This window comes from Pristiophorus japonicus, chromosome 4 (genome assembly GCF_044704955.1).
Source record: "Pristiophorus japonicus isolate sPriJap1 chromosome 4, sPriJap1.hap1, whole genome shotgun sequence".
Taxonomy (NCBI): Eukaryota; Metazoa; Chordata; class Chondrichthyes; family Pristiophoridae; genus Pristiophorus; species Pristiophorus japonicus.
In genome coordinates this window covers 274627894-274643826 of record NC_091980.1, presented here as the reverse complement: position 1 = coordinate 274643826, position 15933 = coordinate 274627894, and the positions used below count along the sequence as shown (strand labels likewise).

At 43.2% G+C, this 15933-nt stretch overlaps 1 protein-coding gene across 1 annotated transcript in view; it reads right to left on the bottom strand.

Annotated features, from left to right (window-relative positions):
• The window catches only part of sgpp1b (sphingosine-1-phosphate phosphatase 1b), a 41487-nt gene extending 28142 nt beyond the window's left edge, over positions 1 to 13345 (bottom strand). Inside the window, exon 1 of the mRNA XM_070879492.1 lies at positions 12358 to 13345. Within this exon, the coding sequence (XP_070735593.1) occupies positions 12358 to 13050 (693 nt within the window). The 5' untranslated portion in view covers positions 13051 to 13345. The remainder of the gene's footprint in view (positions 1 to 12357) is intronic.
• Positions 13346 to 15933: the final 2588 nt, after the last annotated feature.

Here is a 15933-nt window from a genome sequence, read left to right as displayed (position 1 = left end):
AGACAGACTTGCATTTATATAATGCCTTTCATGATGACCGGATGTCTCAAAGTGCTTTACAGCCAATGAAATACTTTTGGAGTGTAGTCACTGTTGTAAGGTGGGAAATGCAGCAGCCAATTTGCACACAGCAAGTTCCCCAAACAGCAATGTGATAACGACCAGATAATCTGTTTTTGTTACGTTGATAAAAGGGATAAATATTGGCAAAGACACCAGGGATGACACAAAGATTAGTGGGAAAGCGGGTTGTGTAGAGGACACAGAGAGGCTGCAAAGAGATTTAGATAGGTTAAGCGAATGGGCTAAGGTTTGGCAGATGGAATACAATGTTGGAAAATGTGAAGTCATCCACCTTGGGAAAAAAAAAGTAAAAGGGAATATTATTTGAATGGGGAGAAATTACAACATGCTGCGGTGCAGAGGGACCTGGGGGTCCTTGTGAATGAATCTCAAAAAGTTAGTTTGCAGGTAATCAGGAAGGCGAATGGAATGTTGGCCTTCATTGCAAGAGGGATTGAGTACAAAAGCAGGGAGGTCCTGCTGCAACTGTACAGAGTATTGGTGAAGCCACACCTGGAGTACTGCGTGCAGGTTTGGTCACCTTACTTAAGGAAGGATATACTCGCCTTGGTGGGGGTACAGAGACGATTCACTATGCTGATTCTGGAGATGAGGGGGTTACCTTATGATGATAGATTGAGTAGACTGGGTCTTTACTCGATGGAGTTCAAAAGGATGAGGGGCGATCTTATAGAAACATTTAAAATAATGAAAGGGATAGACAAGATAGAGGCGGAGAGGTTGTTTCCACTGGTTGGGGAGACTAGAACTAGGGGGCACAGCCTCAAAATACGGGGGAGCCAATTTAAAACCGAGTTGAGAAGGAATTTCTTCTCCCAGAGGGTTGTGAATCTGTGGAATTCTCAGCCCAAGGAAGCAGTTGAGGCTAGCTCATTGAATGTATTTAAATCACAGATAGATAGATTTTTAACCAATAAGGGAATTAAGGGTTATGGGGAGCGGGCGGGTAAGTGGAGCAGAGTCCACGGCCAGATCAGCCATGATCTTTTGAATGGCGGAGCAGGCCCGAAGGGCTAGATGGCCTACTCCTGTTCCTAATTCTTATGTTCTTATGTCTCCCCTGCTCTTCTTCGAAATAGTGTCGTGGGATCTTGAGAGAGCAGACAGGGCCTTGGTTTAACGTCTCCTACAAAAGACAATGCTGACAGCACAGCATTCACTCAGCACTGCACTGGAGTGTCAGCCTAGATTCCTGTATGGCTCAGAGACGTGGACCATATACAGTAGACACCTCAAATCACTGGAGAAATACCAACGATGTCTCCGCAAGATCCTGCAAATCCCCTGGGAGGACAGACGCACCAACGTTGGCGTCCTCAACCAGGCCAACATCGAAGCACTGACCACACTATCAGCTCTGCTGGGCGGGCCACATTGTCCGCATGCCTGACACAAGACTCCCAAAGCAAGCACTCTACTCGGAACTCCTACATGGCAAGTGAGCCCAAGGTGGGCAGAGGAAACGTTTCAAGGACACCCTCAAAGCCTCCTTTGATAAAATGCAACATCCCTGGCCAAAGACCGCCCGAAGGGGAGGAAGTGCATCCGCGAGGGTGCTGAACACCTCTAATCTCATTGCCGAGAGCATGTAGAAACCAAGCGCAGGCAAACCAGTCCCACCCACCCTTTCCTTCAACGACTGTCTGTCCCACCTGTGACAGAGACACTATTTCCTGTATTGGACTGTTCAGTCATCCAAAAACTCATTTGAGTGGAAGCAAGTCTTCCTCGATTTCGAGGGACTGCCTATGATGTGCTCAAGTCTCTAGAGTGGGACTTGAGCCCATAACCTTCTGACAGAGGCGAGTGTGCTACCCACTGAGCCACAGCTGACATTTAGGAAGACAAAGATAGAAAAGCAGTGATTTGATATTCTAGTTGACCAAATCTGTCACAATTGTGAAATACATACATGGCAATATTAATTTGCAATATTCCATTGAAGGAAAGCCAGGAGTATCAGTATACACTTCTAGATCTGCAAAAAGTGCATTAAGAATAAGATTGGGACTGAACATGCAATGTAAGCTGACATTTCAGTGCAGCACTGAAGGAATGTAGGATTGTCAGAGGTGCTGTCATTTGGATGAGTCATGAAACTGAGATTCTAAATAGCCATTAGAGTGAGTATAATAGATCCCATTGCACCAAAGAGGAGCAGAGTTCACTCAGTATATTGGCCAACATTCTATTTTCAACTAAAACCACCAATAGATTATCTGGTCATTTACCCAACATGGCGGTGTAAAAGTTAGTTCCTACATTTGCCTCCAAAACAGTGGCTACACTTCAAAAATAATTCATTGGCCCTGAAGTGCTTTAGGACATGCTGAGAATATGAAGGAGCTATATAAATGCAAGTTCTTTCTTTTATTAACGTACTGCACTCTGGGCAGGGGGGGGGGGGAAGCTGTGCCATTGTATTCTTTCCCCCGACAGACAGAGCAAGTCAGAAGTGGGTAAGGGGCATACTGCTCAGGTGCAAGAGACACAGTCTCAAGTAGAAAAGGTGCAATATTTTCAGAGTTTTTCGCGTTCACAAGTTCTGTACCAAGAACCTCGCCCTCCAATCTTAGGTGTCATCTCTCGTGGTTCCTCAATGTTCCTGGCATTTAGCTTATCCTCCAAGAACTCCAAATTATGACCTCTGTTGAAAGTCCAATGCATCTAAATAGCTGAGAGCGCACAACTGAAGACCAAGGTTAATAATTAGTATTTAATTACTGTCTTGCTAAACATGTACACTACACAATGATGGCAAAAGATTGCTTACAAGTGAACTCTTTGCTGGGATGATGATTCTGGCAATCCATTGAACCTTGCTCTTGTTGCACCAATTCAGTACAATAAAATGAAACTAATCAGTGACCTCCTGTTCTAGGATCTTTTACATAATAATGGTCAAATGGAACAAAAAACAAACATGTACAAAACTCTGGTTTAGTTTTTGGGAAAGATACATAACAGACTTAAATGTATTATGTGACACAGATGCAAAAACTGAGTTATAAAAGTAATTGATGTGTCCCTGAATCAATTAGCTATATAAAAGCACTAAAGTTTTATGTTTGATTCCTGAAGTCGATGCAAATTTTTTTAATCCACATGGGTGAATTGGATTTCTTAGTATTTTCATGATTCATATTTGCTTTCAGTTTAGATCCCCAGATTGCCTTGACTCACTAAAAAGGCAGGTGGGTGGGTGAGGCAGTAAAAAAAAAAATCACCCAAACTGAACAAACTCAATGTTTAAAGTGACTGCGTGCCAAAGTCAAATAATGGAGAAGTAACAAGGGGACTCCTGAAAGCCAGCACGGACACAGGAGCACAAAAAGGTTCCTGTGCTGTTCAACAAAAAACTGTTGTCCATTAACAGTCTTCATTACATATTTAAATATAGTCTTTATAGAATTACAGACTATTTACATGCAATGTGATAGTCAGCTGCACATTACTCATACTGAGGCTAGCAGAACATGCAGTTGTTGAATTCAGGGAAACTTGGGTTTAATATTTCAGGAGCAGATTGATTCATGTACTAACATGTCCTTTTGGAAAAAACATGAGAGGTTGGAGCCAGTGAATTCTGCCCAAAGCTCCAGTGATTGGTTTCATAGCTGATGGATTTCCAAAATCAAGAGAAATGAGGAGATGCTGTTTTGGAGAGTCCCTTTCACTATTAGCTCCAGAATCATAAGAAATGGTCATAACATTGTGCCTTGCCTTTGAAGAATGAAATGAGAAACTCGTGTCAACTGTGTGCGCTTTCCACAACACAGGCCTTCTCTCATTACCTAGAATTATTGGTTTCTATAATCTCATATTGCTGTCATTATCTCTAGGCACTAACAAACTTCAATATTATGAAAAATGAATTTAATATACAGTGCATGCAAAGCTGAAAGTAGCTATATTTGATAATGTTCTTGGACTAAAGGAAAGAACAGGCTAAGGGATAGTATATAAGGGAAAAAATGAAAGGAGGAGACAGAAAATTGGCATTCTAGTGAACTAACTCTCCCTAAAAATCCCTACACATTAAAACTTTAACTTTAAAAGCCACAAAGTTACATATAATAATTGCTAAAATGCACGATACAGCACTGAGTTACTGGTGTGCCATTTTGTCTGCCAATTTATGAGACAGTAACTAGCATCCAGGTTTGAAGCTCTTAACCCCTGGAAATAGATGTGCTTTCATGCTCTCACACAACCACTGAAAACCAATTGGCTGCAATATTATTTTGTAGTCCTTAACCCAAGTACATAATAGTTCCTTAAGGAGCTTTTTACTCACTCAACTGCTGCCCATACATCATTAACTGGTTATGTAATTGCAGATCTACAACAAACCTCAGGATAAATTCCATTTCTTTCTTTCCTGCCAAAAGCTGTCTGAATTTTTGATTATTCCCAGTGGAAATGGTTGCAGCTGCTTCTGACAACTTTGGGTACAGGAACAAACTGATCAGTCGAGGCACAGCAAAAGTGCAAAAGGAAAAGTAAACATGGGAGTGAAATTAAGTGGCACCCAAGAAACTGTTGAATTAAATTTGTATTAAAGCTTTCACAATATTTGTACAAGTAAGGACATCACATCAACTGAAGCATTGGAGAGTTCTCAGAGCTTTCCCTTGGGTATTTTCTGATTGAATAACCTCTCAGTTTGTCTGCTAGTTGTATGTAGGGGTCACTCATCTTCCCCACCCTCTCCCTCCCAAAAACAAAAAAAATTTGGAGTAAATGTGAGGTTAGAACCCCAATCTACCTTAGTGCAGTAAAACCCAGCACTAAAACGCATCAAGGGGTCCATTGAATTCCAAAAGGAATCAATCTATAGATTAAAAAAAAATAAAGATTTACATGAAGGGCAAGGCCTATAGTGCAGCACACCACCAAGATACAAACATATGAAAAGCCCCAACAATTTGTGAATCATAATCTCATGCACAGGTTGCCTAACTTCTATTAATACTATGGAAATATATTTTTAAAACTTCAGTTTCAGAAAACATTTCACTCAATTTTTTCCTAAACCCCTAAATCAACCCAGATCACCACGTTTGCCACAATGTATTGCTAAGTAAAATGATAAACCCACACACCCCTGATTTATTGCAACGCTCTCCTCATGCAGGAACTTACCGCCCTTCTTAAAGGCTGCAAGGAGTAAGAAAGGTAAAAGACGACATAGTAGCCAGTTGATGACAAACTTTGTTTTTAAAAGTCTCGATATTGTAACAAAGGAAAGTCTTGAAAAAATAGGAAAATAATGAATGAAGTTAGGACACCCTGCAGTAAGCTTGATTTGAACAGTGAGGGTGCCGATCAAAATGTAGGATGGTGCAGCTGAAGCTTCTGAAAAAGAGGGGAAATTTCAGTGGCTGCAAAATAAAGAGACTGGAGACTACAGGGGAGAGAAGGATCGCCATTTATAAAAGGAGACAGGAAGAAAACTCACTCAAGAAAGATTTGACAAGAACTCAATCACATCAGATAAGATCAATTAAATAGATTGGGTTTCAATTAAATAGGTTAGGCAGGACCAGGGGTCATAAATTTAAGTTGTGTCGGGCTAGATTTAGGCTAGACATCAGGAGGTGGTTCCTTTCCCAGAGAACAGAAGACCACTGGAACAAGCTGCCGTTTCGTGTGGTGGATGCAGACTTGAATACTTTCAAGCAAAAGCTGGATTTGTTTCTGGCTCTGCGACAATCGCCTCTTACATAAGGTAGGTACTGCAAGGAATTCAAGGCCAGAGTGATCTCGTGGACTAGTTTTGATCACCTAGATGGGTTGGTGAGGAATTTCCCAGATTTCTTTTGCCTGGGTTTTTTCGCCTCTCGCAGGAGATCACATGGCTTCAGGTGGTTGGAGTGCATCTGTTGTGTATATGTTGTGATACACAAGGTATCGCAATTGTGTGGGGCAGACTCAATGGACCAAATGGTCTTTACCAGTCAGTCAGTCATTGTTCGTATGATCTTTGCAAACCGGAAATGGTGAAACAAAAAACTCAAAAAAAGTTTGACTGCTGTAAAACAAAGTTACACAAACTCAACTGCTAAAAGAGACTTGGCGAATAGGTTAAATATTTACATATGATAGGTCAACTGTTGCAGAGAGGAAAATAAGCAGTCGTCACAAACATCACATCATTTATAATGCAGAGGCCAGTTTGCAATGACACACCAGGTATCATTCATTGTTCATGGAAACATAGCACTTAGCAAACCATATGGGGGAATTAATTTCAATTCAGGCCTGATTATTTATTTTACAAGATAAACACAGGTCATGAAGCCACAGCCAATACAAAGAAAACAAGAATTAACTTCTGCAACTAGTTTCTTGTATTGAATTAAAATAAAGACATATTGTTGAAATATTTTACTGTATAGATTTTTATTTTAAAATACCAGTATGTGTCCTGAGCTTTGCTCACAGCAAATTGGATGGTAGTGTTTTGTGCAGCATCATCATCATAGGCAGTCCCTCGAAATCAAGGAAGACTTGTTTCCACTCAGTGAGTTCTTGGGTGACTGAACAGTCCAATACGGGAATTACAGTCTCTGTCACAGGTGGGATAGACAATCGGTGAAGGAAAGGGTGGGTGGGTGGGAGGGACTGGTTTGCCGCACGCTCTTTCCGCTGCCTGCGCTTGGTTTCTGCATGCTCTCGGCGATGAGACTCGAGGTGCTCAGCACCCTCCCGGATGCACTGCCTCCACTTAGGCTGGTCTTGGGCCAGGGACTCCCAGGTATCGGTGGGGATGTTGCATTTTATCAAGGAGGCTTTGAGGGTGTCCTTGAAATGTTTCCTCTGCCCACCTTGGGCTCGCTTGCCATGTAGGAGTTCAGAGTAGAACACTTGCTTTGGGAGTCTTGTGTCAGGCATGCGAACAATGTGGCCCGCCCAACAAAGTTGGTAGAGTGTGGTCAGTGCTTCGATGCTGGCCTGATCAAGGATGCCAACATTGGTGCGTCTGTCCTCCCTGGGGATTTGCAGGATCTTGCGGAGACATAGTTGGTGGTATTTCTCCGGCAATTTGAGGTGTCTACTGTATATGCACAATTATATCATATAACGCACAATGCATTATGTTGTTTCTCAGATACAGACATGTGCCACAAAGCCTAACTGCTGTTAAGAAAACACAGGGTGAGATCAGAGTTTATTTGCAGATTGGTAAATGCTTATTAATTCAGGCTCCAGGTCAATGACTGCCTTTTTTTTTGTAAACAATTGTTTTGCATCCAATGTATGACATGCTGATGTGGGCCCAATGCACTAGATGGTTTATAGTGACGTAAACAGAGCGGAGAGGAGAAAGGCTAATAAAAATGCCCCGAGGGAAAAATGCAAAAAAAAAAGTCAGAACACAACTATTTTACCTGAAATCTCAATTTTGGAACACTGGGCCGACAATCAAAATGATGTAAAAGCTCCAAAAACTCTGGTTTCATGAGGCTTCTTGTGGACTCATATCTACATTCAGGGAGGAGACATACCTGATGTTTTTGGAAGCAGGCCATACTGTCAATTTAAAGTACCACTCCCAGAGTGATGTTCTTTGGCACCACTTCACAAACATGCAATGCACAAGACAGTACCAGTTCTTTTGCAAATACCAGATTAAAGAAATGAACTATTTCAATTTTAGCCCTCAAAAAATAAATTTCTACCTTATTTTAAACCACGTGCCAACTAGCAAGAGAACCTAGACATTGGCAATAATAAGTTGCAAATGCTGGATTTTACACATTCAAGTTTCCTGTTTAAAATTATCTTTTACACTAGGACACCAACAGCATGTAGAAAAAGTCTACACTGATAGTGATACCCAGCATTAAAATTTGGTCAGAGGTCTCCTGATGGCTGTCAGCGAGTATATCCAATAAACAGCGGAGGCATTCATCCCAGGAGAATTCAAGACTGATTCACAATCTGTGCTGAGTCAGCTGATATCAACTGGGAATGATATGGGTCCAAAAATTTGTTCCAGTGCCTCTGGAGTAGGGAGAAAGGAGAGCTAGGGAAGAACAAATGAGCCACGGTTTCACTTCTAATCATTAGCCAATGACCCCTGCTAGAAGTGTGTATATGTAGGGGTGTCAGGTGAGGTTTTAGTGATTATGCACAATCCCTGCACCTGCCGACACCTACAAGTGAATAATGACAACTTGGACAAGGTACTGGAAGGTAATTAGTGCTTGTGGAAATGTGCAGCAGGAAGAGGTCGCTGCTTCAGGAGATGGGAAAGGACTGAAAATGAGAACAATGGCAATAAGAAAAAAGATCTTAATTTTTCAATGACCAACACCTATTGACTCATTAATCTCCTAATCCTGGAAAAACACATTTGACAGCAAGTGCATACAGTTTCAAAGGGACTTGCTGTTATTTCTAACTACAGAAAGTAGCATTCATTATGAAGCAAAACTGAACATAGAAACAAATCTCAAGGTCCAAAGCTTTGAAACTCAATTATCCAAAATACTAATTTTATCTCCAGCTCCTACTCACATCGTAACATCACATCGATGACAATATGATCACTGCTGCTCAAGTGCTCCTTTATCTCTCCGTTCTTTATCACTGCTAGCTACTAGATCCAGTCTGGCCACTTGCTCTGGATTGGTTATAAAATGCGGTGTCAAGATACAATCCTGCTTAGCGCCATAAATGTACCTAGTTCTGCTCCATTTTGAATTAGGGCAGTTAAAATCAACCTTAAAATCAACCATACTAGTTACTTTGTTCAAACAATTCTCTATCAATTCCCTCCTCTTCCCGGTTATCAACACCAAACCCAATAATTATTTTTCTTGGCAAAAAAGAAAACTGCAAATGCTAATATCAGTGAAAGCTGAATGTTTTGTTTTGGTAGCTGGGAAACTCCTGCTCAAATATATTTCTCCAATCCTATCCAAACTTCACTGATATTTATGCTTACTCTTGATAGAAACATAGAAATTTACAGCACAGAAAGAGTCCATTTCGGCCCATCCTGACCCTTGGTCAGCAGCCCTAAAGGTTACATATAAACCTATGAACAATGAGGGAAAGGCAAAGAGCATCCAGTCCAACTCACACCACCTGAAATCATTTCTTCATTGGACCAATTGGACAAGCTTCAGCACACAATTCTCAAATATCTTTTCTTTCCCTTTAGATAGGCAAACTTTAATGATTTTTCTTTAAATTCAGGGGGCATTAAGAATCAATCACATAGTGTGGGACTGGAGTCATATGCAGGCTAACTCAGAGCGTGGTACTAAGTTCTCCAATGGCTCAGTGATTAAATCCTAGAGTGGTGTTGAGCCATTCATCCCGGGAAGATCTAGAATTTGATGCCATTCTATGTCAAGAGCTGACCAGTCAGAGTAGCCCCAGGAATTCTACGTTTTAAATCAGCATCCATAGATTATAGGGAGGGGAAAACAACCAACCAGTCTTACTGTTCACTATCCAGTGAAAAGTACAGGATTGGGCAGAACAGATACCCCACAGCCAAACTGCCTGCCAACACTCATCGTCTAGCCTCATGGAAAATGGCTATTTGGGAGACGTGCCATACCTCAGCGCGAGTCCGTTCAATCAGGACAAGGACGAGGAATAGAAACCATGAAACAAGTGTGGCAATTGCTCATAGTAGAACAGGTACAAAATGTCATTCTACACCAAGTAGAATAAATCCTATGTTAAAATTTGCAAGTGTTATTTCCGATGTTATGGTTAGTCTGAATTCCATGTGTGGAAGCTCAACAGTGATGTTCCCCTGTAATTAATAGCCTACTGACACTCACCATTCAAGTATTGAAAGTATAACTACTATTGGAAAGCTAGCTATGGAGAACAATTTTGAAAGAAATCAGTCAGCAGCCTAGCACATATATAGCCAGCAGCACAAAAGCAAATATTCTTCATAAAAGATTCAAACTTAGTTTCAAGTAGTTAACCCAGGATTGGTAGAGACACCAATATCCTCTTACAGAACTTCATTAAAATCCAGTAAGTTAGTTACAGAACAAAGATTTCAAAGATTAGTCCTAGATTTTAGACTTTACTGAATGTATTTTTACTTCCCCCAACAAATCATCCACCAGACTAGCCATAGCTATGAATTAATCCATGTTTCTGCATTACACTACAAGGTCTGACAGTGAAGGATGCAGTGCTGAAGCACTCTCCCAGCTGAGAAACACTGTTTCCAACCACAGCACCAAGATATGCTGTAATTGCTAACCAGATGGTCCTACCAGTTTATTCTTCCATCTATCGTATTCCATGAAACATCATAATGGGATAAAATAAGCAGTGCTTTATGTATGGGTTTGTGTCAGAAAGGTAAATCATGGAGAAATTTAGCCTTTAAACAAAAAAAGTGTTAAAAACAGACTTTTGCCTCTCTTGCCAAACACTCCTCCCCCAAAGATGGCAGATATTGGCTAATCCACTTCTCTAATTATTATAGTTTCCTCTTCAATGCTTTCACAAAAGATTGTTGAAGTCATTCCATATCCATATTGCTTTAGAAATGCAGGCAGTGATATTTTTCAACAATTGGTGTGCTGGTTATATCAATATCCCAGGTATTCTGCTCTTATTCATTTCAGTTGCATCTCCTTGAAAGTGTTTTTTTAATAAAAGTAATTTACTTCTGCTTTTTGGACTCCAGGAAGTGAACATAGCACAAGGAATACATGAGGCAAGCACATGGTAATAAATTAGAAGTAATAAAGCCTTGTTGCTGCAGCTCAATGAACAGATACTTTCATATTCAAGTTGGGACTGCTGGGGCATGTGTGTTATTACATTACTCAATCAACAATTCTAGCAGGATGATCACTTCCCATTTTAAATGTATTTATATTCAAAGAAAAATAGAATTAATTTCACTATATACTTTGAGTACTTGTCAGACTGCACATTGATTAAACAAACTATTTTTCATAACTTCTATACACATATTAAACAACCCAAGGAAAGATCACAGCATTAGTTCCAGGGTACCAAAAAATCTTGAGTCAAGAGGCACTAGTGCCGAATCAGTCTATTACAACAATGGAGAGATAAAGATTGCCAAAGCAGGAGTTAGCGGTTTACCTAAAATTTTACTTTATCGTGCCCACCACACCATGATGTTTGTCATGTAATCATTACTTAGGTGAAGACAGCAGCCCCAAATAAATAGCTTTGTATACCGTATTGCTAATGCCATAACACGTATTTCTTGCTCCATTCCGAGTCCTAAAGAACCCTTCATAAAAGTGTCAGTAACAAATGAATCTGATCTCTGTTGGAGATTATAATCCAGTAACAAAATAAAAATTCTAATTAAACACTGCTCGTGACAAATAATTAACACGCTGCATACGTTTGCTTTTGAAATGTTTTCGAGCTTAACGTTGGCACCATCGGTTCTTTGTTCATATTAAAATCTAACAAGCATTTGAATGCAAATAGGGAGAGCGCGATGCATGGTTGCTTGTACGTATTTACAGAAGCTCCGAGCAGGCAGACTGACAGACACAGAACTGATAATACAACTTGGTTGTGCCGGCTCTGGTCTCAACCCGTTACCTGCAGTATAACTGCGCCTTCAAGTCAAAGCAACAAATACTTATTGTTAAAAGGATCACAGCTGTAGGAACTGTTCGAAACTGCTCTAATTAACTTTCAGTCGGCCTCAAAAACGTCACTGTTTAGCACCATGCCTACTGTGAAACCAACTGATTCCCAAACATTGGTTGAAAAATGACATTGTTCCAATTCCTTTTAAATGCAATACTGAACAACGTTGCACATTTATCCGAAGTTTCGCACAAGGGTGCATTTGAAAAAAAAACCCTGCTTCACCTTGAGCCAAAACATCTGTCTTTTTAAAAACACACATGGTTCGGTATTGCCTAAATATTTCCATACCTTAAAAGAAATTAAAAAAGGAAAAACAGGTTGCAATGCCGCCCAACATTAACCTCGACAATCAATTACCCAACCTGTATTGAAAGCAGAGACTATTACCAGTTCTGATGCCAGCATTGGTACCAATATAGCACAACAACATAATAAAAAACATATTCAAAACAATATTGTCTCAGTCCCACGATATTTGTCAACTCGAGTGACTGACACCATCACCCAGTGACAGACCCGGCTTTACCAAAAACACGTCAATCCCATCCCATCCCATCCCGCCCCGCCCCCCCGCCCCCCCAAAAAAGGTGAGCGTTCATTAAGAAGACTGCAAGTAAATAACAACACAATTACCTCCCATCTGCCGAAGGTTAGGAAGAAGAGGGAGAAGGGGATGGCGGTGCCCGACATGGCGTGTGTGGAGGGCATGCCGTACTCGGAGTCGTAGAATAGCTCCACCTTGACGACGGGCGGCGAGGCGGGCCGCGGCCAGCGGATGATGTCCTTGGTGCACTGGCCCAGGTACATGACCCACACCCAGATGACAATCAGGCGGCGGCCGACGTACGGGTCGATGTTCCAGAGCCAGAAGGGGAAGAAGGTGATGTAGAAGAGCTCGTTGCCCAGCTCGGTGCCCAGGCTGAAGAGGTAGTAGAGCAGCCGGTTGCGGACCAGGAACTGTGTCTCCGCCTCGTCGTTCAGCGAGTTTCTGCGCCTCGGCTTCTTCGCGGTATCCCGTGCCCGGGAGGCGTTAGCGACAGCGTCGCCGCCGCAGTGGCGGCTCGGAGCGGCGATACCGTTCTTGCCGAGGTGCTTGCCGCAGCCGGGGTCCTGGCTTCGGGCGGGCGACGCATCTCCCCGATACCTGGCCCGGCTGCCGGTGGCGGCCTCTTCCTCCTCCCTCCTCCTCTCTCCGTGGCTGTAGTCGCCGTTGGCGGCGGAGGAGCGGACGGCAGCCACGCCGCACAGTTGCTGAAATCGGGCCACTTGGTAAGGGTCGTGCAGGTAATCGACCAGCTGCCGCCAGCCGCCGGCTTTCAGCCCCATTCTCACCGAGTGAGTGAGCGAGTGCCGAGAGCTAACGGTTTCTGCAGAGACCGGCGCTTCTCGAATCCTCTCTGGCGCTCCGAGATTTATTTATCGCTTTCAACTGTCTCCCGGCTTCTTTTCTTTTATTTTCTTTTTTATCTTTATTTTTTTTCTTTCTTTATTCCTGCCTTCGCTGTCTGCTCGCTTCACTCCATCCGAGCTGACAGAGAATGTGGACTGAGGAGAGGGGGTGGGGCAGCGGCGGAGGAGGAGAGGGATGAAGAGCCTCAAATGTGCTCTCGGTGGGGCGCGCACGTCGCAGGCGCCGTTGGAGGCGTATGCGCGCGCAGACACGTCACGGGCACGGGCACGGGCACCGGCGCCAGTGGTCGGGCGCGTTCGTCTGCGCCCGCCCCCTCCCCCCCGCGAGCTTGTTGCAGCACAAGCTTTTGAGATGGTGTGGAGGTTTTCTTTTTGCAGGAAGTGATTACTTTACCATTTGGCACCAAGCGAGTCTGTTCCATTGTCTCGTTTGACTGATGTACAGCGGCTGGACAATCTACGAGCCAACTCAGGAAAAGTAGCAAAAGTTGACCCACAGCTTCAAATATTAAATGTTGACAAGAGAGAAGGAAGGTTCTGATATCAAGCCTGTGTATATGTAGATATATATATATGAAAACAGCTGCTGGTAGTGAATTAAGCAATAAGTATACCCGACATTTGAATTAGAGGGAAAAAAAACATCGGTACATGAAAGGGGAAATCCATTATTGAGGGCAGAACATTTTTGCAGCATTTTTGGGGACTCCCTCTGCTGGTAAATGTTGAATTTTCAGATTAAAATGATGTACTCTGGTTATTTTTAAACACTTTTATACTTCACAGTTGATTGTTTTAATCTAAAAATGGAAAAACAGTGGGCCGGAATTTGCATCCAGATCGCTACTGCCTGAATTTTAGCAGTATTTCGGCAGTTGCGTCTTTAGAACCGCCAGAATACCGCCAAGGCGCGCTCCTGCGATTTTTCCATTTTCATGCTCAGCGGTGGCGGTATTGTTTGTACTTTAATTATAATATTCTTGTATCAAACTTTAAAGTTTACAGTTAAGATCCCTTACACACTTTAAGATCACTTACAAACTTTGAGATCACTTACAAATTCTTAAGATCACTTAAAAACTAAGATCACTTACAACCTTTTAAACTTCTAAATTTACATAACTTACAAAAAAACATTTAATTCGAGAACAGTAACAACAATAATAATAACAGCAGCAGCAGCAAAGAAAGGCTGCACCCATCTCTCCTCCACCTTATTTTAAGACCACTCGTTACACTTGGTCTTCTTGACTCCACCCCTGCCCGCAGGTGATGGTGCAGCGTTTCTCTGGTTCAATCTTATTCTTTCGAACATCTCGGGTAATGCGCACTTCTTGATGGGGGGGGCGTGGTCAGGTGGTAATATGGAAGGCTCGGTTTGGGCCTCTTCAGAGGCTGGTCTGGGGATTGGAGTGGCAATGGCAGTTGATTCTGTCCATGGCTGTGGGGTCTGGGCGTGTTCCCTTATTGCAGCGGGTAACTCCGACATTCCCTCCCTCATGTGCCCTGACAGTGTCTCAATCACCTGCAACATTCCCTCCCTCATGTTCACCAACAGTATATCAGCTACCTGCAACATTCCCTCTCTCATGTTCACCAACAGAATATCAGCTACCTGCAACATTCCCTCTCTCATGTTCACCAACAGAATATCAGCTACCTGTGACATTCCCTCCCTCATGTGCACCGACATTGTATCAGCTGCCTGCAACATTTCCTCCCTCATGTTCACTGACCGTGTGTCAGCTGCCTGCGACATTTCCTCCCTCGTGTTCCCATTTCTCGTGAGAGTGTTGTTAATTCTCCCGACAGTCCTGATACCTCATCACCTACCCCATTGATGGTGTCCAGGGGTGATTGCACAAAGTCAATGCTCTCTGCACTCATTGCCATCATCTGAACCACATCTGTTAGATCCTGCACCTCAAGAGAGTGCTGTCGAGCTCTCCTTCCCCTCCTCACCCTGGGTGTGGCTAGCTGCATCCCACTGGGACCCGCAGCCTTAGACGGTGGGGCCCTGGGTGTGCCTCGATGCATCCCACTGGGACCCGCAGCCTCAGACTCTGGGGCCCTGGAAGTGCCTCGCTGGAATGCCCAGCCTCGGACTGTGAGAAATCATGGAATGTCCCAACACTCGTACCACTCAGGAAAGGGCCTGGCACCTCACTGGGCGGCACCTGCAGTTCTTCCAGAGTGTGTACAAGAAAGGGGTTCATCCAGCCCCTCCCCCTGTCCCTCCCCCTCACCCCCATGCTCTTGGTCTGGAAGGTGGGATTGAAAGATGTTCTCCTCTTCAGGCTCGTCCACGTCTGAATTTTCTTCTGCATCGGCTTCAGCCTCATCAGGGTTGGCCTCAAGTTCTGAAAAATATAACAGAACAGACAAATGGTTAGCAACAGAGGATGGGGCAGGGTGGCATGAGTAGGCACACACAGCACAGGCTCATTTGAAGGACCACGGTAAATGAAGATAGCACATTGCATCAACCGAAGCGTAGCTGACGGGGACATCCCCATGAACCGAAGCATGGTTAGCCCACGCAGTACTTAACATTTAGCAAAGCCAGACTGTGGAATTTGCAGGACTTACACACTCCCTCGAATGTGGGCCCAGCTTGTGCAGTGGTGGTTGCTTTTCTCCAGGCAAGACCCATCAAAGCAGCGACCCTGTCGTCCAAGGGGGTCAGTGGGTGCAGATTTGCCGGGCCTCTTCCTGTTCGAGTTCTTTCACTTTTCTTGTGTGTCCTCTGCAAAGATGGAAATATAACTTTTTAGAGAGGGTGTCTTTCTGTTGGGTGGG